Source organism: Acomys russatus, chromosome 10, assembly GCF_903995435.1.
Source record: "Acomys russatus chromosome 10, mAcoRus1.1, whole genome shotgun sequence".
NCBI lineage: Eukaryota > Metazoa > Chordata > Mammalia > Rodentia > Muridae > Acomys > Acomys russatus.
This window is the reverse complement of record NC_067146.1, coordinates 28,117,760-28,143,702: the sequence shown is the minus strand read 5'-3', so window position 1 is coordinate 28,143,702 and position 25,943 is coordinate 28,117,760. Positions and strand designations below refer to the sequence as shown.

Below are 25,943 nucleotides of genomic sequence, written 5' to 3'. Positions count from 1 at the left end.
ACTACTGTTTTGTGTGCCATCCTGATGAATTTAAGCATTTTATGACGTGAATACTATGGTGATATATTTATGATCAATATATATATTTGGGTCTTTGGTGATATCCAACTTGTTGATATTCAGTAAATACATGTTGAATGGATCAGTCCTAGGAATTTTGTCAGTACTCAGTTAAAGAGCATGAGAGAAGAGCTGCTTACTAAACTGTTAAAAACACACAGTATAAGCTTGATCTGATAACAACAGAGATCCTATTGAAAAACTAGGCCATTTTTAATACAGCTGCCCTTTTGCACAGATCCACCCAGCCCCCAAACTGAAATTAAAAAAAAAAACAAACAACAAACAGAGGGTGAGCCTTATACTTATCTGTAAATATAAGGGTAAGTATTTAAAATGTAGTTAGGAGTTACGTTGGCTTCTTAAAGTGGCAGTTGGAGGCTCTCCTCCAAGACCCATGACTTCTCTAGCCTCAAGTATTTGGCAGTTTTCCAGCACCAGATGTGAGCACTCTTGCATCTGAGGTCAGAGATCATAGCAGACGCGAAAGTGGGAAGATCGTTAGAGTAAGAGGAACAGAAAGTTTGCTGTGACTTTTTGTCTCCCAGAAATGTCAGAGAAACTATACCCAGGATGTTGCATCTCTGCAGCTGCCTGAACTAGAAAAAGGGTGGCCTTAGTAGACGTGCTAACATAGAAGGGGGATAGTGCATGTAGGCAACACTCTAAAGGATGAACCGCAGGTAACTAAAGGATGTCAAGAGTAGAAACAATAGTCTTCCCTAGGGAGGAACTCTCCAAATGGTGAGCTCTGAAGTTATGTACATCCACATAACATTACACAGACTGGGCAGGATAAATATATAAATATTATATATACTTAAGTAATATATTTAATAGATAATAATTATACTTATTACATAACATATTAAAATGTATACTTATATATTATACAGACAAGCAATATATACACATATATACATATATACTCAGTCTGTATAAGATACATATAATAAATTATAACAAAATATATTACAATTGTGCAACAAAATAGTAACAACAAAATAACAACTATATACAGAAAATTGTAGTATCTTGATTAGTTCATTCTTAATCATAGTTTAACAAAGTGTGATTTAAGAAAAAAGTCGGTTGTAAATTTTCTATTCATTATTTTGTTACTTTATATATTTTACTATGTGTGTATACTTACAAAATAACATTTTTTTAGTTTTATAACTAATTACTCCTAAATTTTGATGCAAACGACTTTTACTATTTTTTTTTCAAATAGACCTGTCAATAGATGAATCCAGACCAAAGGCAGAGTTGCATTAAGTTTCTTACTAACCCTCATGTAGGTTGCTCTTTTGTTTGTTTGTTTGTGGTTTTTGACTTTTCGAGACAAGGTTTCTCTGTGTAGCCTTGGCTGCCCTAGACTCACTTTGTAGACCAGGCTGGCCTGAACTCACAGCGATCGGCTACCTCTGCCTCCAGAGTGCTGGGATTAAAGGTGTGTGCCACCACGCCGGGCTTTGTAGGGCGTCCTTTAGCTGGCTTAGACTCCAAGCACATTGTGAAAAGTAGGGAGCACTTCTAGTCTCCCATGGCCTATGTTCCTCAAGGGCCATCACCTGCTGGCCCTTCCTGAATGAGTCATGTGAGGAGAGTATCACGTACCTTCTTTGTCCTTTTGTGTATTTACGTGGGAGAGCATGTTGTCATTGGTTTGGATGCAGTACACTTCCCGTGTCTGGACACCACCGCCACAGAGAGCTGTCTGGTTGGCTCGCCTCTTGTCCTGCTGACTGAGCAAAGGGTCCACGTGGCACTCTGTCCACTCCGTAGTTCTCCAGCCATACCTAGATAAGGATAACACCAGGGTGGCGGCAATGTTTATTCAGGAAAATGTTTCTCTACTCTTTACAGATTTTCTTCTAAAATTTAAACTCAAAAGGCATTTTCCTCTGGATCCAGTGTAGACTCCCAATCTGAGGCAGATTCAGTTTCATTTGTTTCAGTGTCCTCAGCTGGGCTCCCTTTAGAGGGGTTAATGCAGAGTGAGCCCATTTTAATTGCAACTACTGTAAGCTGCTTATCAATATTTTATGAAATAAGAATATAATGCTAAAAACATGAAATTTTATGTGCAATTAGACTGAACTCAAGCTCGCCCTTTCTTGATACTTATAAACAGAAGAAGGCTGAATCTGAGAATGCCAAACATTCTAAGTGATGATGAGCCCAAACACTTGTTTTGCTTTTAATAAAATGCATGAAAATTGCTTATTCATATTGGAGCAAGATTATAATTGCATGCTAGGATTTAAAAATGTAACAGAGCAATTCAGAGCTTTCTCATTACTGTCAAGAACCAGAATGTTTTCATATACTTGCTCTGTAGGGCCCTGCATTCCTGATAAACATCAGTGAGTTATGGGAAGAGCTGACTATGTTGTTATTCGAGCACAGAAAAGATGATCCCTGCTTCTCAGACATCCAATCAGGATTACAATGCGAAAGGGATGTTGGAGTTGTCAGCCTGTCTCTCCCTAGAAGGAACTAGACCGGGAAGCATTTCTTCTTGTCACCAACAATAGAAAGTGATGGCATCCTCCATCTCTAGGAAAATGGATACCTTAAAAGCCCAGAGGAAATGGCTCAAGTAGCACTTTGTCAGTCTAACCAAGATGCTTCCCCATGGATCACATTAATAGCGAGCATAGATACAAATGGGTGTGCTTATGTCAATTAGACACAATGGTTAAAGGTGCCCTTAGATGTCTGTTCTGGGTGCTTGGCTCTGTCAAAGGTGAGTAATCTGCCAGTGAACTTGAGATTCCTTTCCATTTTCATTTCTAAAAGTGGGGATTTAAGGCTGCACAGATGTGGGACTAGGCCATCAAAGAACAGCAGTCAACCTTGTTTATGAAGGAAGGGCTTTTTTAGAAACACAGATAATCGCTACTTGGTTGTAGGAATGGAATACAGAAAAATAACAACAATGAACTGATTTTCTAAGGGAGTTCGAAGGACATAAAAAAACTAGAATGACATTCTAGTGTAAGTCACACTAAGGAGTCCTGTGATAGAAACAGACTGTCAACAATATAAATAGCTGATATTTCTAGGAAAAGTGCTACCCTAGGAAATAGAGACAATAACAAGAAACCATTTATATCTGCTTATTGCATTAGTGTTACTTGAAAATTTGAGATGATAAAAATTGAGGTTCCACTGTCAGACAAAAGCAGAAGAAACTGCCTGGAGAGCCCACATGTTGGAAAACTGGGCAGTATCCTTGAAGTCCTCAAACAGAGAAGAACCAGTGTAGTCAGTAGGGCCCGGAGTGCAGGAAAAGGAACCTGGAGTTTTCAGTCCCTAGTTATATGGGCAGATTGTGGATGACGCTGAAATGCTGTAGAAGACTTCGTGTAAATCTTTGCTCTTTTTGGCATCATGTCTAGATGTATTAATAGCACTGATTTGCCTCTTCACTGGTTTATGAAGTTCACACTGTATCCATGTCCTTTGAATGCATGAACAATTGACATAAGCTCCCAGTGGAGTGTACACACTAAGACTCTCTAAGTTGCTTTAAAATATTCTATATTCAAAGAAGAAATATTGTTAAGATAATTCATTGCAATGTCTTGGAGATAGTATTCCTAAGGACAAATACTGCTAGAGTGGCAAATATTTCAGAACTAATCTTATTTCATCTGCAGTCAATGATCATTTATTAGGCAATTGCTGTTTACTCTATTTAATAAAAATTGTTATATACATTATTGAATTTTTATTAGGCCATAAGGACGTATGATCTAAAATATAAGATGTTGACAAATGGTGGACCAAAGACAAAGTCAACATGTTCTTTGCTTTTGTCAATAAAGCTTTATTGGAACATGGACACACTCATTTGCATACCACCTATCTCTACTGATGGTGCTGAGCCATTGCAACAAAGACATATGCAACCTGTCCAGTCTAATGTCCTCACTGTGTGTCATCTATTAATATAATCACCAAGCAGTATTATAAAATGCACTAAGAGAATTGCTGTTAAAAGTATATCCTTCATGGAGATTTAGAAGTACAGTTGTTGAACACACTTTCATTCTGTAAAAAAAGCACATTTTCAGTGGATAAAGCGTGTAACAAGATATTCTAGTTTTCTGTTTAAAACATGAAGAAAATCCACTGTTTCCCCACATTCGAATCTGGAATACTATTTAATTCAAAATACTGAAACGACAAGTATTAAATATTTGTGATATCAGCTAGCTAAAGGGACATGGCATTTGAACACAACACATTCTTTCTTTTACTCACATAGCACAGAGGACGGCTCCATCTCCCTGAGACAAACAGGGTTCTTTCTCCTCAAGTTCTGGACATTCATTTTCACTTCCAATCGGGAACTGCCTGATGGTCCTTGTCCTTACTCGAGTGCCTGTAGGGGATGTGACATCATGGCATGTTTTTGAACATGGGCTCCACTCCAACCACTCGGACACCTGGCACTCTTTGGTGATCACACAGGACTGGAACGTCAAAGGCAGTTTCTCTTGTTGGCAAAAGCTGTAACAAATCATTGATATTTCTACCTCAGAATTGCAGGCACTTAGAGACCCCAGCGTAAAACTAGATTGGACAGTTTAATTTTTAAAAAGGCACATGATTTACAGTTTCACTGAAAATATGTTAACATTTTGCAAAGTGCAGTGGAAAAAAAACTAAGCCAATCACTAAGATTTGTCTTGCCTCCTGTGTGTGTGTGTGTGTGTGTGTGTGTGTGTGTGTGTGCGCGCGCGCGTGCGCGGTGTGGGGGTAGTGGTGGTGGTGAAGCTGCTCACAAGAAATAGAAAATAAGGGCATTCAGAAAAACTGAGCAAAGCTGAGTTTAAGACATTTTTCTTATTCATTCTAGGTTTAACTTAGAAAAGGAGAAATCTGAAACTGTTAACATATGTTACTTTCCATTTGCTTTACTGATTTAAGTAGACATGTCGGCTTAGCTTCAATATTTTTGGAATATAAAACATAATATGTGCTTTAGCATAATCTTATATCAGTTTTGACTTACAGTCATAATATGAACTTATTCAAATATGTCAAATATGTCAACCTTTCTAATTTGTAACTTCTTAAGTTTTAGTTTTTGTATGTCCGTGTATGTCTGCATGTGTGCGCTGTGTGCACAGTCTAGCAGAGGGGAGCTGATTCTCTGGAATGGGTGTTGTAGATGGTTGTGAGGACCTTAATATGGGTGCTGAGCAGAGCACTGAGCATGGAGGAGCTCCCTGGAGAAATAGCAAGTGTTTTTAATCCTTGAGCCATCCACATCTCTATAATTAATATGAAATACTTGTGAATATCCCTATTAAATATTCAGTAAGTATTAAAATGTTCATCCATTTATTCACATATTATAGAGATATACTCTAAAGATATCTTTAATATTTATTTTACAAATAAGGTATTCGTTTTTTAAATAAAGTATTTGTCTTTTTAACTCTCCTTGTATCTGAGGCATGTATGATTCAAAATTGTAATGTTACAAATAAAGCAAAAGATGACATTATGGATGTCAAAAATGAAGAGTCCCCATAGCTTGCATTTTCCTAGAATTATATTGACTCTTAGCTAGACTTTTGCCCAAACTCAGTAACAAATACTGTACATTCACAGAGGCAGCCTGTTGGGATGATAGTTATGTGGCCTCATGGGAGAATTCACTGATCATTTCATCTCATTCAGGTTGCATATTCATTTGCTCTAATTACCCGCAGAGGGAGGCAGGTCCATTTCACTATAAGAACTTACAACCTGTTGTCTTAATCCTACCACCATGCATATTTTTGAAAACTGTACTCCCTCAAGACAATTAGAGCTGAAAACATCAAAGTCAATTTGTTGAACTTGAAAAGTCTGAGCAAGAAATCATCGGAGAATGGCTAAAAAGAGGTCTGTGAGTAAGTGTTGTTACCCTACGACAGCAGAGCAAAGCCTGTCTGTGCTCAAATGTTGCATAAGTGCTGGCATTAATCGTTGCCTTAGGTAGAACACTAATTATTGCATTTTCTTTGTGATGAAGTTTTCATCCTCACATTGAGAGTTACTTCTGAGAATCAAGCAAATATAAATGACCAAATAATGCTCCCCATAACCTCATTTTTATAAAATGTATGCAATTCATTTTTTTAGATTTATTACTCTTTCTGATACTATCTTCCTTTACAGTAGCATGTATTGCCCTTCATGTAAAACTTTAAAAGTTCATAGTCCATGTACAATGGAGAGATAAATAATCTCTTTTCATCTTTTCTAGATAATTTGACTATATTGCCTATTAGCACAATTTCCTTGGCTACCTAGTACAAACTGAGATGTCAACAATGTTACTGTGTCACATTGCTTTGAGATAAAGTGAGTTCTTTAGGTAAATTCACCTGATTTTTAAAATGTGACTATCTTGTAGGCAGGCACAGATCTGGTCATTTGTGAGTGTGACAACACTCCAAACAGACAAACGTCTCTGGAAGTTTGCAGGCTAAGACAATGAGACACTTTCTTCCCATCGGATGAAGGATGTTACAATTAGGGCAGGTTGCATTTCATGTTTCATATCTTTCTTAGTAGTTGTACATTACCTGTTAACGATACTGTTGTCAGCATTGTCTGTTGGAACACTTTGGAAAGCCCAAGCTTAAAGATGAACTCATATACTTAATTTGGTGATTTTATTACCTTGTATAGGTGTAATTAATTCCTTCATATAGGGAAGCATCCTGACTGATGGTAGGGAGCCTGCTAAATAGCTGGCACTCCTAAACTGTGTTATGTAATTTGAACTTACATTTTTCTAAAAACGGTGCTCACTTCTTAACCATCCCATTCCCAGCCTCTTCTCATAGCTTTAACTGGCTCTAAATCATAAAGTTCTTGCAGTTGGTGCTTTAGCTGAGGTAGATGCCAGTGTTCAACTGGAAACCAACTGGCATGAGGGCTTCAGAAACCCACACTTTGTGTCAGCTATGTACTTCAAAAATGTTTGGTTTGCGCTACAGGGACTTAGTAGTATTTATTAAAACCCCAAACAAACACAGTTTCCAAACCCATGGTCACACTGATCATGCTAGTTAAACTCAATAAATCTCAAAAACAATACAATACAAAACAAAACAAAAAAAGAAACAAAAATAAATACATAAATAATGAATGAACATGAGGCATAAACATTTGAAAAGGATCTGTATGGAGGAAGGGTTGGAGCAGGGTAGAATAATAAGGGTAGGAGGGAGAGAGGAGGGAAGGGGTTACAGTAAACAGAATATCAGAATGCACTGTATACATGCATGGATTTGTCAAAGAGTCAATTCAGTTAAAGATCTATCACAAGTTAAAAACATTTTCTAATAGATGTTAATTTTTTAATATCAGCTTCAAATGCAAGAAAATTAAACAAACACAAGAATAATATCAAATTGTGATTACATACTTCTATGTTGGGCAAGAACAAAGTGTGTGTGTGTGTGTGTGTGTAATTAATTACTATCATATTATAATTATGTAAGTCTATTAGGGAGCAGAGAAGGTGACATGAAGTAGTGAGTTAGTATGGTTACCATATTTTAGATGTTGCCAGGTTGAGATAAAGTTAATTGATGGTTTCTGTCATGAAATAACATATTGGACCAAAGAAAACAGATTGATTTCTTAGCCTTATAATACAGAGTCGGCAGTAACTAGTTAAAAAATTCATTATAAGCTTTGCTTATACAACCAGACATTGTGTGTGGGGGTTGAGGGGGTTCTAAATTGGAGATCTTCATTGGGTCTCAACTTTTGGAGCTCAGGATCCCAGCAGAAAAGTGGAAGGAAAGGTTGTGGGAGTCAGCGAGGATGGAGGACACCAGGGGAACATGGCCAAATGAATCAACTAAGCAGGGCTCCCAGTGGCTGAAGTAGGCATGCATGGGGCCTGCACAGGTGTGCACCTGGTCCTCTGTGTTTATGCAGTGACTGTTAGTTTGGTGGGTTGCCTTATCCAGCCTTGATGATCGGGCTTTCACCTTGTCTTGGTGAACCTTATTTTTTCCTGTTTGGCTTTTCTCTTTTGGAGTATTGTTTTGTTCTGTTGGTTTGTTTTGTGTTTTGTTTTTTTTCTGAAGAGGAAATGGACAGGAACTGGATCTGGGGGCAGTGCAGAGAGGGAAACTCTGGTCGGGATGTAACATATAAGGCGAGAACCTATTAAAAAGATAACTCGCTTATATTTCAAACACTCGTGAATGCCTAGTGTAAGACAGCTTGTGCTAGATGTACTTTTAGCTTTTTTGAGAGCTCTGCACATTGACTTCCATAGTGTCTGCACTGACCTGCAACCTACCAACAGGGATTGAGACCCTCACCCCCTGCGTCCTTTTAGGAATTTCCTGTCAGATTCTATGCCACTCCAGAGATACTTGCTCAGCCAAAAAAATATTTTTTTTTGCCATTATAGCCATAATAGCTAGGAAAAAAACCCCTAATGTTCCTCAGGTGATAAATGAATAATAAAAGTGTGGCAAATTACATAAATATTTAGCTATAAATAAAAAGGAAACCAGGGAAATGCCAGTAAATGAATGAACAGGGCTGGAAAATGTTGTACTGAGCGAGGTTAATCTAACACAGAAAGACAATTGCTGCATGTGGCCTCATGTGTCTCCCCTAGGTCAGAGTCTCTAGATTTAAGCATATACCCTGAAGTATCTTAAAACCAGGAAAATACAAAGGGACAATGGCAGGGGCAGAGGAGAAGGAGTTCTAGGTTGGAGGAGCCATGGGCTATGAGCTGGATTATGGGGTTACTGAGGGAGGACTTTAACTAGAGGGAAGGATAATAAGGGGAAGATGGGAGAGGAAGAGATAAATACTACCTATAATCCTTGAAAAGCCATAGAGAAACATTATTGTATGCTTATTTACATTATATATAATATAATGATATAACATTTAGTATTAGTATTATATTCAATGAAGTTACATTACATAAGGTGATGGGGCTCTGCTCAAGAATTATGTATCATTTAATAAAAACCCCAGTACCAGGCATGGGAAATCTCCTCATGAGTTTTTGGTTGGAGAAATACAAATATCTTAAGATAACATAGTCCATCACCATTGCTTAATTGCACTTCAGACCTTGCTTATTTGAAAGTTTTATTGCTGAAGACACTACATACTTTGGACATAGTAAGTAATGGACGTGACTTTGACTGCCTCCTTGAGCGCTGATTCTCACAGCATTGGAGGTATTGTGCAATCTGCCAAGGGAAAGAAACACTTGGCAGCCCTGTCTGGCCTAAATCCTATGAAATTGAACTGGCAAGAGATCCAAACTTGTGAAGGGGAAGCACTTCATTTTGTGGGTAACCAGGAGTTGCCTTTTCAGAGCTAAGGCCTGGTCAACAGGAATGAATTCATACTACAAATACAGATAATAACCCGTGTCTGGTGATGCTGTGGACCCCAAAGCAGACTCTGCTACCACCAGTTTCTACAACCAAATAATTTCTGTTTCCTAAATGCATTTCCTTATAACCACAGGCAAGTGTGTCTCTCACCCATCAGCAAGTAAGTTTATTTCTGAAATTCATGGAGATCATTACAGAGATCCATAACCACTCAAATGTATAGAAAAGTGACTTTTGGTGTCCAGCCCCAATACTGTATCTTCAATGCTACTCCTGCGCTCATGGCCCAGAGAAAATTACAGAAGAGTGGATGATATGATTGTAAAAAGCCAGAAGAAGACAAAAACAGCTGTTGTGAGATACTGTCCCCTAGACTTGAAGAGAAAAAAGCACTCATGAAGTATCCACAGTCTAATTGCTTGAACAAAACTGCCATAATTAAAATACCAATTTACATGTCAAAATGGACAGGCTAATTCTATATGGTCACACTAATAGGTGAAGATCTACAGGTGATCAGTGGCTGCTGAGAGAGGAAATATCAGTTTCCTCCAGGGGCTTGATTCTACATAGGTTATTCAATTCAATGTGTTCCACCCTAGATACAAGCAACATTAAATAGGCTCATTATGTTATATATACATATATATGTATATATAAATATGAATTTGAGTGGTTTAGGCAGTGTTCTGGAAAGAGTTGGATAAGTAGAAAGGGATGGGAGTTATGTAGATATAGTGTGCATGTAAGAGTTTCTCTCTCTCTCTCCCTCTCTCTCTCTCTCTCTCTCTCTCTCTCTCTCTATATATATATATATATATATATATATATATATATATACACACACACACATGCATATATACATACAATGACCTCCTATGAGTGAGCATTACCATAAAAGATTTGGAAAAAAAAAAAAGGCATTTGGATTTTATGTAATTTCAAGCAGCAAGGTGGAATAATGAACTACAATATAGGACTGAAGACAGAGACTATCACCATGATTAATATTAATAACAAATGCCATAAGCACTGACTGTCAGATACTTTTGTAACATTTACATTTGAGAAGTGTATAGAACAGTAAATAATTTTATGCTCAGAAAAACCTTATGAGAAAATAATTGTTAGTTTAACTTGGTTACAGGTGAGTAAGCTGGGGACAGGGGGGATAGGAAGGGTTTTGTTTTGTCTTGTCCCCAACCCACCCCCTGCTATACACACACTTGAGTTCTTCCTTAGCAAGCTGTCAGGCCAAAATATGTGGAAATGGGGTTGTTATCACTGCATGTCTACAGCAAATCCCAAGGCTTTCTAGAACATTCCATGGACTCCTTCAAACTACTCTGTGAGGCAGAGTTTCATATTAGCACCTGCTTGTCTGTATGTCATCTATCTCTCTATATATCAGTCTAATAATAGCCTATTTTTGAGAGTTATATGTGGGAATTTTATAAACCTATTGTTTTAAAAGAATGATTCAGCTAGAGCTGGGAAAATAGCTTACTTAGCCTGTCATTTTCTGGCATTGAAAGCATGAGGATTTAGATTTTACCCATCGAACCCAAGTTTTTAAAATATCAGACATGGTGTCACATACTTGTAATTCCCCATGCATGGGATGGCAGAGACTAGGAGATCTGTGGTGCTAGCTGGACAGCCACCATAACGTATTCACTGAGAGACACTGTTCCAGTGGAAGGTGGATGGCACCTCAGGAATGAGGAATAAGAAATGACACATGAGGCTGCCCTCTAAGCTTCACATGTTTATTCATATATATGCACATACACCTACACACATGTGCACATGTACACATTTGAACATGCATACAGAATTTCAGTCATTTTATTTAATATCTGTATCATGTCTCTCCCCACAAGATTTATTTCAGTGTGATTTATTTTATATATCTGGCAATGCAGGCTTTATCTCTTCTCCATATCGTATACCTAGAAAGTAACAGGGTGCCGGTGAGGATATGTCTTTCTGCTGAAGATATTTATGAGGGTATCAGCAATAGTACCACACACTAAACTATTATGAACTATGAACAAATGGTAATTAGAAACTCTATTACCTGTTAGACAGCAGGAGTTAAAAGGAGAGGAGTTATTAAAATCTTAGAAGCTTTTAGCTTTGAGTGTGACAAATGTGTCAATTCTGAAAAAAATAAAACTGAGAAGAACCAGTTTTCTAGTAAATCATAAATATCTCACCATTCATATCCTTACTTGATATAGATGAATCTAGAAAGTAACCAGTAGGAAGTCTTATCCAATGGGCTCATCCACAATTAAGGACCAGGGTTTTACTGAAAGTGCATGTATATATATATGTATGCGTGCATGTATGTATTTATGTATGTATAAATTATAAGCTCAGAGCCAAAGTCATAGAGGAAGAGGAGGGATAACACACCAGGACTCATTTAAATCTGTGCCTTTCACACATGGCCTTGCAGATGCCCCGCATGCTTCCATAAACACTCTGGTGTTTATTTCATGATTATTAATAAAGCTAAACTGAGTCCAGGATCATACATACTTACTAGATTATTCATCCTTCATTCTTAGTCATTCCCTGCTTTATCCTGGTCAGAAAAAGGCTGACATCACACAGCTCAGAGAATAAATACACACTGGTTCCTTATGTTTCTACAAAAGTATGCCCTTGTGGGAAGTAAGATATGGACAAGTGATGCTTTTCAGCAGGATACTCTGGTCACTATGACAGCTTTCCTTCATTTATGCAGTGCTCTTAGGATAGCCAGATGGCCAGGACTTATTAGAACAGAACTCTGGCTTGGAGAGCGAGAAGCAGATGTTACTCAGAACACCTTTTACTGGAGAGTGGAACCAGATAATATTGAAAACTGACAAGCAAACTGGTATTTGTGTTAAAAGATTTCACTGAGAGATTAAAAAAAACAGAAACCGTTCTAAATCTGACAAACGCTAATTTATTTCATCCTTGTTAATTTATGTTATACTTGGTGAGGAATTGAAGCTATTTAAATCCCTGCACATAAAACCAACTTTAGTGTGTTTAGTGATTGGTGATTGTGTTCCTGAAAACTACCTTTTTCTGAAGGCTGCACATTATATGTTCTGAAATGCCACTGTCATGCCATCCTTTATATGCTTAAGCAGAAACCTCCCACAGTCCTATTTTCTTCAGATCGAGTTGAAACGTTCCCATCTGTTAACAAAGGCTCTAGACAATCTATCACTGTTGCTTCCTCAAGTCGCCAGATGATAAAATGAACTCTTCTCAGCAGCCAGAAATTCTGTTCCTTCCCGTCAATGTCCATAAAAGGAAAGAAGCCTAGAGTATGTGTCTCCATCTCCTACATACTGCATCCCTTGCCTCTAAGCAATGTCTGAGGATCTTGATGCTAGCTGATTTTTAGAAAGTCTCCGAGCACACCATGAATTGTCGCTCTTTCAAACAGTTCCTGCAGAGATTATCATTCTCCAGAGAAGCGTACAAAACTAATAGACTGTAAATTTGGCATCATACACTACTGGCAAACAAACAAATAAAAAACAAGAGCAAATAAACAAACCGAAAACATGTGCCCTTAAGCTGAGAAGATAGCTAAGCAAACATCACTTTTACAATTAGCGTGAGCACCTGAGTTAAAATCTTCAGGTTTCATGCAAACACAGATAGGTAGCACGTGATTATAATTCTAGAGCTTCTTCAGAAAGATGAGGGGTGAAGACAGGAGAATCCCAGGAGCTCATGGGCCAGATAGTCTGGCATGAGCCAAAGAGTAACAGCAACAGAGGCCGTGTCTCAAATAAGAAAGTAGCAAGGGAGGACAGAGGTTGTCCTATGACCTACCTCCAGAGGCATGATATGTCATATGTACACCTGCACCAATACACATGATCCACACACACAAATACACACACACACAAATATACATGATGCACTAGCATATAATAAAGGGTTCTATACAAGCGTTCAAGCTACATGTCTGAAATTATGCAGCAAAATCAGGTATCTCTGAATGCCATTTGAAGCCTGTGCTCTGGAATTTCTCTCTCTCTCTCTTTCTCTCTCTCTTTCTCTCTCTCTCTCTCTCTCTCCCCCTATTCTCCTCCTTCCCTTTTCTCTTTCTGTGCCTCCCTCCACATCTCCTGTTTATATCTCCATATCTGGATATATTTAAAGTATTTTATATTGTAGTTCCTAATATCAAAAAAAATTGGAAAGAGAAAGGAGGCTATGGCTTACTGTTCGAGGATCTTAAGAACAAACCTCTAGCAATGGCAGCCCTTGGCTCTGGAAGTACAGGGTGTTTCTGTTTGCCTTTGTAAAAAGCAGGATTTGCTTCTCCATTTGTGCTGTGGACCAACACCATCACCTCTAAATATGAACTTGTTATACATTTGAGTCCTAAGATCCTTTCATAACAACTGAACTAGAACTGAGCTTTAAACTATCCGGATGAGACCTGATAGGCTGTGGTCAGACAGCGGGGAAGGAAGACCCCACCTGTCAGAGGTCTAGGGAAGGGGAGGTAGGGAGGGTGAGAACAGGAAGGTAAGAGTGAGGAGATTGTAATTAGGATGTAATGTGAATAAATTATGAAAATAATCCTCACGAGATCTACTTGGGGAATGAAGTTTTGCAATAGATAGAGATGATTCATCTATAGTCACCGCACAACTGTAAGTCAGCCAATATTTACAGCTGGCAAATGAATCTCCACCAAGGTAGATTCTTACAAATAGTCTGAGTAGATACCACACTGAATTAGAATTTGTTAGGAAATGGATGATTTCAACAAAATCATTTAAGATTCTGGAGCAGAAAACTATACAAAGTTTCCAAAGCACTCAGAATTGCACTGGCATTCCTCTGCTTTATGAAGTTTTCTGTGCCTACAGGAAGCTCTGCTGTTTCTGGCACCAGCTGTCCCATGAAACGTCTCTGCTGCCTCCTGCTACTGCCCCCAGCTCAGAGACTAAGCCCAGCACTAGCATGGGTAGCTGTTGGAATCTAAATCACATGTACATATCTGGCGGCAAACACCTTTGGGAAAGATCAGTTTTAGCTCTCTGACTTCACCGTGCAGAAATTCCATTAGAACGTTGGTAGGCAAAAATGTGTTCCATATATAAAAGAAGACATTTTTGCAGGTTTCTGATATCAGCTGAAAAGCAGGCTCCAAGGCCATTCTGCAGAACTCAGTAGCTGTGACCTCTCTTTGCATACTCAGGGGACTAACTGCGTAAGAAGGTCTGGTACATTGACTGTGGCATGAACTACATGTTGGACACATTAGATATAGTAGGGTCATGTTACTTTATCAGTAGGAAATGAAACAAAACTAAAATCCCAAACTTTGACCCTTCAGTACAGGCAGCTTAAAAAATCTCTGACTTGTAGGAGTTGGATCATTGACAAGTTAACTCATGTGTGGCACACTCCCAAACCAGGTAACTCCTGACTCCATGAGAGTTGGTATACTTTATAAAGCCTATAACTGTTCATAAATATGAATCACTTGGCATTTCAGGATATGTTACCTATAAACAATATAACAATGTGTCAATTTTAACCCATTCAGATTTAGTCTATAGAAAGTGCTTAAAATATTCTTATTCTGTTTTCTTCTGTAAAGATACAAGTAAATTCTATGGCATTTTAGTTCACTGGCAGGTTTTTTATAGAGGAGAAATTATATATAACTATTACATAATATTAGCAAGCATTTCTAATGTGTACAATGTAAAAAAAATAATTTGGTGTGAGTATTTTTTGGTTTTTAAATTTTATTAGTTTATTCTGATTACAACTTAATTGTTATCCCATCACTTGTATGCCCCCGCTCCTCCCTCCCTCCCACTTTCACCCCATTCCTCTCTCCTAGGTAAATCATTCAATTTGTGTTACACAAAATGCCTAGGCTTGAATTCTTTGTAATGTCAGAATGCTCATTGACACTGTCCTATGAAATGCCCTAAGAATGACAGTACTTGCATTATGATTGGATAACAAAGTATAAAGGCAGGAAAAGAAAAGAAAGTGATATAAAGAGTAACAGAAAGAGTCGATAACTTTTCATAAATGTGATTAATTTTGACATTTAATTTTAAGGATATCTTTTTTTTTTAATTTTTTTAAATTTTTATTTATTTATTTATTTATTTTGATATCTTAATCTATAAATAATATAGGTAGTTTTAACCCCTCTGGATTTAGTCTGTAGCAAGCACTGAAAACATTTTTATTCCGTTAAAGAACAAATTTTGGCAGGCAGTGGTGGTGCACACCTTTAATCCCAGCACTTAGGAGGCAATGGCAGTAGATATCTGAGTTTTAGGGTAGCCTGGTCTACAGAGTAAATTCCAGGACAGCCAGGACTACAGAGAAAGCCTGTCTCAAAAAACTAAAAAAAAAATTTACATTTCTTAGTTCACTGATGGGCTTTTTATAAAAGAGAAATTATATATAAACATAACAGCATATTAATAAACATTCCTAATGTGTGCAATGTGATAAAATAGAATTTGGTGTGAATATTTAAAAAAAAAAACATTGAATTTGTGCTATTCAAAATGCCTAGGCTTGAATCCTTTGTCATGTCAGAAGGCTCACTGATGCTCTTTCATGCAATGTCATGCTCTAAAGATGACAGTACTTGCTTTATTATTGGCTAGCAAAGAAGAGGAAGTGACATAAATTTTTAGGTGGATGCACTTTTTTACTGTACCAGGATTTTCAATTGGCTGTTATGCCTGCAGTCCGAAGATTTCAAAACTACATTCAAGGATTTTTTATGCTAGAATACAATGCTAATAAGGCATGCATATCTTTCATATTAGGCTTTTCCAGTACTAATGGATGGTTGTTTTCTCAGATTTTCTGAATCCCCAAAATGCAGTATGTCAGAAAGTGATGAATGCTATGTTCAGAGTCAAGAGACCCAAGATGGCCCCAACTTACTGATCCTGTGCTACACAGCCCTGATTATCTAATGAAGACCCCCACCTCCACTGTCTTTTAATATGGTGAAATTACATTTTATTAAATGACCAACAAAGTACCTTTCTTCAACAAACATGTATGCCTTAAGTTTTTATAACATAACCAACCAACCTAAATTCTGGTTGGTTTATATTTTAGACGAAACTTGGCTTAGAGACTTTGTGCACTCATATGCATATTCTAGTTACAATTCTGACTTCAGAGCCAAGTTATGTTTTCTGTACCTTATAATTTTTGTGCCAATTTGAATCAACAGTTTTACGAGTTCTCTCAAGTTTACTATTAAGCATCCCTTTCTTTTAGAGAATTCAGCAAAACAGATGTAATAATGCTTATGGGAGAAATGCATGCATTAAAACCACTTCTCTAAGAAAGACCGAGGCCTTTGCCTTGCTTTGGTATCTGAGAATCTTTTGTTGAGTTGTGTGGGAATATTGCCAGCTGATGTCACCTGCCAGCTGGGGTGATCATATGCTCCCTATTAAAGCTGAGGTCCGTGTTGCTGGTCAGCAGCTGAATTGGAAGATAGCAGCATGGTGAGTGTTTAATAATGGGATAAACTGCTGTAGCAATGAGGCCCCCCTGAAAGAGCCAATACTGGATTTCCCATCCTTTCACACTCAGAACATGCATGCATGCAGCTGCCTCCTTATCCCCCATGCTGGTCCAGACAGTACACCATAGTGAAAATTCATGGCACATCCCCAAATCCACTCCAAGTGAAAAACTGTAATGTGTTTTCAGAAATAGGGTAAAATCTCCCTTTAAGAGAGGGAAACAAGAGAAAATCATATGATTTATTTGGGCAGTCCGTATCCAGGGTAATATTTAACAGTTAGGAACTTTGCCTATAGGAATTCTGTTTCTGATACTTGAACTAATCCAGGAGAGTAGGAAACGGTGACCCTGGGGATAGTGTTAGGTATCAATTAATCAAAAGTAGATTAGCTAACATGCATTAAACATTTTCTCATTGTCACATAGGTTTTATGACAAATGGCAGAGACAAACAAAGTATCATATTTCTGAGTTAAGAAATAGAAGTTAGATACAAGAAAGTTTTAGGACAAAGGTAGTGACTACATATTCTTCTTTACATTGCCCAGAACATGCTTTATTTTTAATTGATTGGACAGTTTTGAACTACGGGGCCCTCCTCATTTAAATTATTATAGAAACCCAATCATAAAGTGCAATTCATAACTCATAACATTTTAAGAAAGCAAATATAATTATTGAAAAGTAATGCCACAATTTTACTTTGATCACAAAATGGATAATATTTACCATGTTTCTTTTTTACTCATAGGAAAACATTCATAGACAAGACCTCATTAAAGGGATTGTGGACATGATCTTTCTCTCTCTCTCTCTCTCTCTCTCTCTCTCTCTCTCTCTCTCTCTCTCTCTCTCTCTCTCTGTGTGTGTGTGTGTGCGTGTGTCTGTGTGTGTGCGCACACACATGTGTGCGCGTGCACGCCTCTCATGTGTACATGTGCCCCTGTATGTCTGGAGCTCAATGTTGGGTGTCTTCCTCTATAGATTTCTATATTACTTGACAGAGTTTCTTACCAAACTTGGACCTCATGGATTAGCTAAACCACCTTATGGGTGGCGGCTTACTCCAGGGTCCTTCTGTCTTCACCTGCTCCGTTGGCCAACAGTTTGGTTGCAGACTCATACTGCCCTACCTGGACTTTTACTTGGGTTCTGTGGATCTGAATCAAGTAGCTCCTGATTGTGTAGCAAGTACGTTACCCACTGAGCAATCCTCCTCAGCCTCGAGTGCTGATTGGTTTCTGTAAATTTGACACAAATGTAGACATATTTTAGAAGAGGAAATCTGGATTGAGTAACTACCTCCATCATATTGGTCTATAGAAATCATTGATTAATGATTGATGTGGGTGGTGTTAACTTTGGGCATGTGTTCCTGGGTTGTATAAAAAAGGAGACTGAGTAAGTCATGGGGAGTGAGCCGGTAAGCAGTGTTCTTCCATAGTCTCTGCTTCAGTTTCTATTTTGGATTCCTATTGTAGCTTTCCTTGACAAAGAGAAGCATGGGAGAATAGCAAAGTAGAAGAATCCAGAGGGTCCTAAAAATCTACAAGTAGAACATTATGATAGGCAGATTGGGGCCCAGAGGTCCCGCTCAAACTAACGCACCAGCCAAGGACAATACAGGCGGTAAACTTTAAACCCCTACCCAGATCTAGCCAATGGACAGGACATTCTCCACAGTTGAGTGGAGAGTGGGGTATGACTTTCACACGAACTCTGGTGCCTCATATTTGGCCAATTCCCCTGGAGGGGGAGACCTGGTAGCACTCAGAGGAAGGATAGCAGGCTACCAAGAAGAGACTTGATACCCTATGAGCATATACAGGGGGAGGAAATACCCCTCAGTCACAGTCATAGGGGAGGGGAGTAAGGGAAAAATGGGAGGGAGGGAAGAATGGGAGGATACATGGGATGGGATAACCATTGAGATGTAACAAGAATAAATTAATAAAAAATTTAAAAAAATAAAACTTGTAAGACAAAGGAACTATCCCCATGTTCATATTGGTCATGGTATTTTTATCAAAGCGATAGAAAAACAAAATGATTCCTATCTCTATTACTGTAAAGACATTGACCCCCAGTCTCCAGCACCATTCCACAAAACTACCCTGCTTCGGTCTTCCCATTCCTCATGATTCTTCACTGTCCTTTCACCACTATGCAATTTAGTAACAAGGCACTGGAAACCTGATGTGTTCATTAGTTCAAATCATCCAGAAAACTCTACTATCTCTTATAAAGTTCTGAGCTGACTCTCCAGTCTTCTGATAGGTTTGGGAGGCACTATTTCACTCACATTGCTCAGGCAAAAGGGCCATTCTTACATGTCTATATACATTCCACCAGTTGTCTATTTGCAAATGCACAACGGCCACCTTGGACTGTAATACCCCCACTCGGGATCCATCTGTCTGCCCTTCATGGTTCACTCTTATCATCCTACAAGTACGGAATGCTGCTGCATGAACATCCTTCTCTTGATAAAATCTGCTTGTTCTTCTACAGCTGCTGATTCCCTCTCTTCCCCATGCTACATAACTCTGAAAAACACTTGGTAAAAGCCTTTGATGCTTCCATAAAAGTCCAGTTTTAATAAGAGAACAGTAGTAATAAGAGTGAGATATTGAATTTAAATTAGTAAGTGATAATTATAGGATGCATAGAGCTATTGTAATAGTCCACATAGGACAGTTTAGCAATCTGACAGTTACCATTTAACTTTACATGGAGTGTGGAGTCTGGATTTGAAATTTTATTTTGGGGGCTGGAGAGATGGCTCAAATGTTAAGAGCACTGTCTGTTCTTCTAAAGGTCCTGAGTTCAATTCCCAGCAACCACAGGGTAGCTCACAACCATCAACAATGATATCTGATGCTCTCTTTTGACATGCAGGCACGAATGAGGGCAGGATACTGTATAAATAATAAATAAATCTTAAAAAATATTTGATAATATATATAGTTAGTTTTATTTTTTAATGAATTATTTAATCTTATTTTATGTGCATTGGTTTTGTGTGAAGGTGATGGATCCTCAGGGAACTGGAATTACAGACAATAGTGAGTTGCCATGTGGGTGCTGGGAGTTGAACCCGGGTCACTCTGAAAGAGTTTCCAGTGCTCTTAAGCACTGAGCTATCTCTCCATCCTTGCAGTTAGTTTTCTTATTGTTGACCACCTTGGAATTTTATTTTAGTGGGTAATACCATCACATTGTAGTGTTTGAAAGTGATACCTTAATGAACTTAACGTCAAAGTGGATCGCTTATTTTTGCCATAAAATACATCTACTGGGAAATTCACTTTTACAGTGGCTCAAAATTTATTATAACATTTTAAATACAGAGAGATCAACATTTTGAGTAATTATTTAATAATACATAGGATTACTAAAATGTGCCATGTCTCCTAATGCAGAAAGGTATACTGGGTCATTTATTGATTCTCAGTTCTCTAAGAGTCCATGTGTGCAGTATTTATTCTATTATTGGCTTTTATACTCTCTCAAAGACTTCAGTGTGGTCTTATTTATTCATTATCTTATTTTTCTTCAGTATAGGGAAATAATGTACAGCATATTCTCAGTTGTTAAACCACATAATGCAGATGAACAAGAAGAAATTTTCATGAGTGTTGTATGTGAAGGTAGTAAAAAGTATTTTATTTGTAATAAAAGTGGAGACAAGGCTTGAGATCAGAATATACAATGAGTTCTTGAGAAATAGATGGTACTTTAAAACATTATACCGAACCCCAAAAACCCTTTAATAACTGCTTGAAATATGCCAATAGGATGGAGAACACAGTATGCTCAGTTATTTCTACACTGAGAGAAATGGGTAATCTAAATTGTTTGAAAGAAGATAATTCTGTTTGCTATTCTGTAATAAATTCTCAAAGGAATCAAGAGGCTCAGGATAGAAATTCAGAAATAGGATTTTAAAATCAACATCTTTAGATAAATTTTAATAAAGAGGACAAATGAAAAGTCATTTCAGCTGTGTGAAAATCCCTGCCAAACATTTTTCCACTTGACAGAAGTTGCCTACTGTTGGTAATATGTTTAGTCTATCTCTTCTTTCCACTATGCTCCAATATGTGCACTTCATAATCTCCAATGCATTTTTTATAATGGAAGAAATCTCTTTTTTTTTTTCAATTAATGTTACATAGAAGAATATCCTTAAGGGAGACTAAGAATGAGGGCTGGCCAGACTTACTGTTTGAATGCCTATCTGACATGTTATAAGACATGTAAGAGCGGAATTTTAAATTGAGGTGTAAACTGTTCTTGAGTAATCACAAATGTGCGAATCATGTTTCTCTCTTTCAGTACACGTCTGCCAAATCTGGGAATACATTTTGAATTAAAAGATTTTCTTTATTCATTTTCAAGTCTTATAGTATATCTAACTAAATCAACATTTAAAGTACAGGGAAAAATAAAACAAATTTTACTTTAGAGGAGAAGGTAATGTATGAATTATACACAGATGACATTTTCAAATATGTAGATCTTCATTTGGGGGAGGGCAAACTATCACAATATTGCATATTTATCATGTTCTATAGCCTATTATAACAGAATAACAAAGCTTTTCAAAGCACATATTAAATCTAATATTAATGTATTTTAAAGCAAGAGACCTTTTTATTACTTGTGAAAATAATTACTGTAAATTAAATATTTATACAATAATAAATATTGATGCTCGAATTCATTAATATTAATAATATCTATCATCATTGATTTAATGTCTTACTCATTACTAAACCCTATTATTTTCCTACAACATTACTATGCATTTGTACTCATACAGTCTTCTTGTAAATGCATTAGTTTAATAATGTTTAATATAATTCACTTGGCTTATACCTTAAGTAAAGTACTATACATAAACAAAGGAGGGTGTTGAAGATGGTAGGTTAATCCAGGATATATTACTATGACGGCCATAATGTTCAATAAAGAAGCACATATGTTTGTGTATTTTTCATTCAAGTTCATGGAATTATTGGTATAGACTCTGTAGCTATGGAAATACCTACATCTTTGTGTTCCCCAAGAATCCTGAGTCTATCAAGAAATGTCCTCAATCTCCTGCTGGCAAATCTCTATTTGCCAAAGAGTGAGGTACCAGATTCTTCCTGTTGAATAGGACTCTTCAAATAATTCTTATGTTGCCCTCCTTTACCACAACGTGGCCTCTATGAAGTACTCTTCCATACAGTGGGCTCTGGTGTGATGATGTGCACTTCAGGCTTTCCAGCAGATGACAACACTCTGCAGGCACTGCCACCATCAAAACACCAGGCAGCTCTGATTCATCCAGATCCCTAGATCTCATGGGTAGATAGGTCCCCAGGAAAAGCCTGGTCCTGGGTGTATGTGGACAGACCATCAGTTCTCTTCACAAATTGCTTTATGAATCATTTCTCAGTGTTTCAACTTGTCTTCATATTCTTCAAATAAACATGAGGATCTCTACTTACCAAAGGGCCAAATGTCTCTACTTATGAATTATATATATTTTTTCTAGAGATGTGTGCAAATCTATCTTTAAAAGAATCCTTACACAGACATTGATATTTATTTGAGTGTATACATGTAAGTCAGCATTGGGAATAGTAACAGAAATTCCTATCACTAGGTCACATGTACAACTTTTCTGGTGGGGTAGAAATTGAGCCCAGAGCCATGAGCATGACAGGCTAGGCCTCTACCACCTGGCTGCATTCTCAACCCCAGCACCACACATTTTAACAGTATCACCAATGCATCATCCTTCAGTCAGACAATCTTGACTTATATTTTCTTCTTGGTGTAAGAGTCCTAGTTCATCATGTTGTAACCCACAACCTATAGTATAAATCATTATACTCAGGCATACATACTTAATCTAGAACATATACATATATACACACATATTCTTTAAAGTAGATTAGTGTCAGTATTTCATTGTTTTACTTGTATTTTGCTGATTATTAGTGAAAAAAAAAACATTTTCTTTTAAACTGGTTGGTCTTTTGCATCTCCTTCTTGTGATCACATAGTGAGGAGTAGGGATTTTCTTTTTCCTTCCTTTCCACATGCTGCTATAATTTAGGTTGCAGGGATTCTGTTTGTATCAGTATCTACCCCCCTGGATATGTGTAGAGACAGCTGCATGCCAAACTCTCATAATAAGAGAGTTGAGATATACTCAGTCTAGGGTAAACTGAATCCTAGAAGTGAGGATCAGATATGCTATAAATGTAAGCAGCCACACATCAAGGGTTCTGGATGTCCCACAATTCAAGGCAGACTCTACAATGGCAAGCAGTAATACCTTGCTTTTCTAGGGCCTAAGAAGAAGATGTGATGTTTGCTGAAACTCTTTAGGTATTAGGGAAAATATACATGTATTTAGCTGGGCTTTGTTTGTGTGTGTTTGCTTTGAGACAAGATTTTGTGATGTGGACAAGCAGGTATCTCTCTATGTTGTTTGGGCTGGCCTCAAACTTATGATACTCTGACACAGCCTTAGTTAGAATGAGTGCCTGGATTATATGAGAAGTAGCACCATACTGAACTTCTTTAGCTGTTTGTATATGATCCACTAAGTAACCTATATAAATTGTCATCATCAAATGAGACTCAAAATGAAACAAACGCATTTTCAGTTCATTCCAGCTTTAGTGCCAGAAACTTTAAACATGGCTGGCATATGTCCTTAGTCCAATCACAAACAAGACCTAGGCAGGGCTTTGTGCAGCTGTACCTTTTTGGTTTTGTTTTGGAAGCACAGCACCCTTTCCTGTGATTGACATCACTCAGTCTTCACATTCTCCAATCATCTCAGTGCTTGTTCTTGAAAGGGGTGGTTAGGCTCATAATTAGGAGAATACGGCATGCACTTCCTTTTGATGCAGTGAATAACATCATCTGGAGTAGTTATGATAGGCCTGATTTATGCACATCAACACACTCTGGGGTGTAATTTTACAAACAGTGATAGACTGGAAATTGAATCCAGACCATAGGAAAGACATCATCTGAGTATCACTGGAATATACAAGTATTTCCTACTTCTTTAGTATTTTTCTGCCAACATTGTCTCTAGAAATGTGCTTAATGCCTGCCTAGTCACAGATATGGTACTCTGTTGCACTTGAAGAGGAAACTTATTTCACAGCAGAAGGATGAAAGCAATGGGAACATTGGTATCAGCACCAGCTGTTCTGAAGGGCATCTCATGACACAGAATAATTAACCTTATGGAAAGAGAAAAGAGTCAAGGGAAGTTTCCATTAACATGCTACCTGGGAACTACTCAGCAATATTGGGACAGGGAGCAAATAAATCAACTGTGGAGAAAGAGGGCCAGGGTATTTGGTGTTGATTTTTTCAGGAAAAGGGACTTCTGGTCCAGAACAGAGCTGTATCCTTGGACCACAATAAAAATCCAATAGAACATTAACATATGTCCACTACATCAGGGATGCTAACAAGATTATATTCTAGCTGACAGCTAACAAGAAATTCAGTATGTACTAAGAGCATAATTATATTTTAATTATGACCTTGCAACCAGTTAAAGAAAGTGGGATGCTGCTAATTTTCCTTTGCCAAGTAATTTTTATGCACTCATTGTTTGTATTAATCACATTAATTATTAATTTGTTTACCCCTAATATATATTATAGGTTCTATTGTGACAGACAAAATAATGTATATTTTGATTAATTGTGGATTATAACTTAATTAGAGAAGAAACAAATGCCATCAAGACATGAAAAACAGTCAAATTGAGACTTTGTGGTGAAGGCTGAAAATATTTGCCTTTGCAAAATAGACAGTGGAATTTCAACAACAGATTGCTAATATCAGGGTGTAACAATAGTATATTTACTAAATATCCAAAGGAGGGCACTAATCAAGTTAAATAACATACTCCACTTAACTCCAACCTTCTTGGAGGAAGACTTTCAGTTGGATAGACGGCAGAAGCTAGAAAGATGTATAGATCTCTACAGGCGTTGTTGCTTTTTATTTTGAGGCAGTCTCACTGCATTGTTCAGGCTGACTTTCACCTAATTCTGTATCACAGTCAGGCATTCAACTTGGGACCCTGCGGCCTCAGCCTCCTGAGCATCTCGGGTTATAGGCCTGGCTCATAATAGCTTTTCTGAAGTGCTTCGTTTTATCCAGTCCACAAAGAAGTGTGATTTATAGACCAGAATCCAATTGGAAGTTGCATTCTTCTCTTGATCATTCTCAAACAAGTAGGGGAGTCCAATGAATTGAGTTCAGCAGCGTTTATTATGTTGCATACTTCCTCTCTCTTAAATGTCACAAAGCACCTCACATTATACTCTTCTGACTCTGCTCTCTTAATTCCTTGTGCTTTCTCTTTCTAGATATACACATCTGTGTATAACTCACCCCAGTTGGTTACTGTTTTCTCAGAAGACCTTTACAAGGGTATTTTATTCCTATAATTTATTTTCTTGAAATAATACACTGTAGCATTTCACCATTTTGTAGTATAAGACGAAGGAAAAAGTATTAAATAGTAAGATACCAGAGAACTGTGAACTTGCTGATTTTATTTGGTGCTTTGTTTTTTTTTTAACCTAAATAAATTTATTAAAGCTCATCAAGTTGATATCACATCAGTGCTTTGCAAGCAGCTGTAAAGTCTTGATACAGATGTGGTCAACAACTTAGGCATTTCAAGGAGAAACACACACAGGTGCACACACACATTCACCCAGAAGGACACACGGACACACTATTTTTTAATTGAAAATAGACTTTTAAATGTAATATATTCCGGTTATGGATTTCTCTCCGTCAAATACTCCTAGATCCTCCCTATTTGCCTGTCCATGTCTTTTTTCTCTCTCTCTCTCATTAGGAGAAAAGTAG

At 37.5% G+C, this 25,943-nt stretch overlaps 1 protein-coding gene across 1 annotated transcript in view; it reads right to left on the bottom strand.

Annotated features, from left to right (window-relative positions):
- The window catches only part of Thsd7a (thrombospondin type 1 domain containing 7A), a 352,216-nt gene that overhangs the window by 148,934 nt on the left and 177,339 nt on the right, over nt 1–25,943 (bottom strand). Inside the window, exons 3-4 of the mRNA XM_051151923.1 lie at nt 4,336–4,584; nt 1,681–1,862 (exon numbers count right to left, since the gene is read on the bottom strand). Of these exons, the coding sequence (XP_051007880.1) occupies nt 1,681–1,862; nt 4,336–4,584 (431 nt within the window). The remainder of the gene's footprint in view (nt 1–1,680; nt 1,863–4,335; nt 4,585–25,943) is intronic.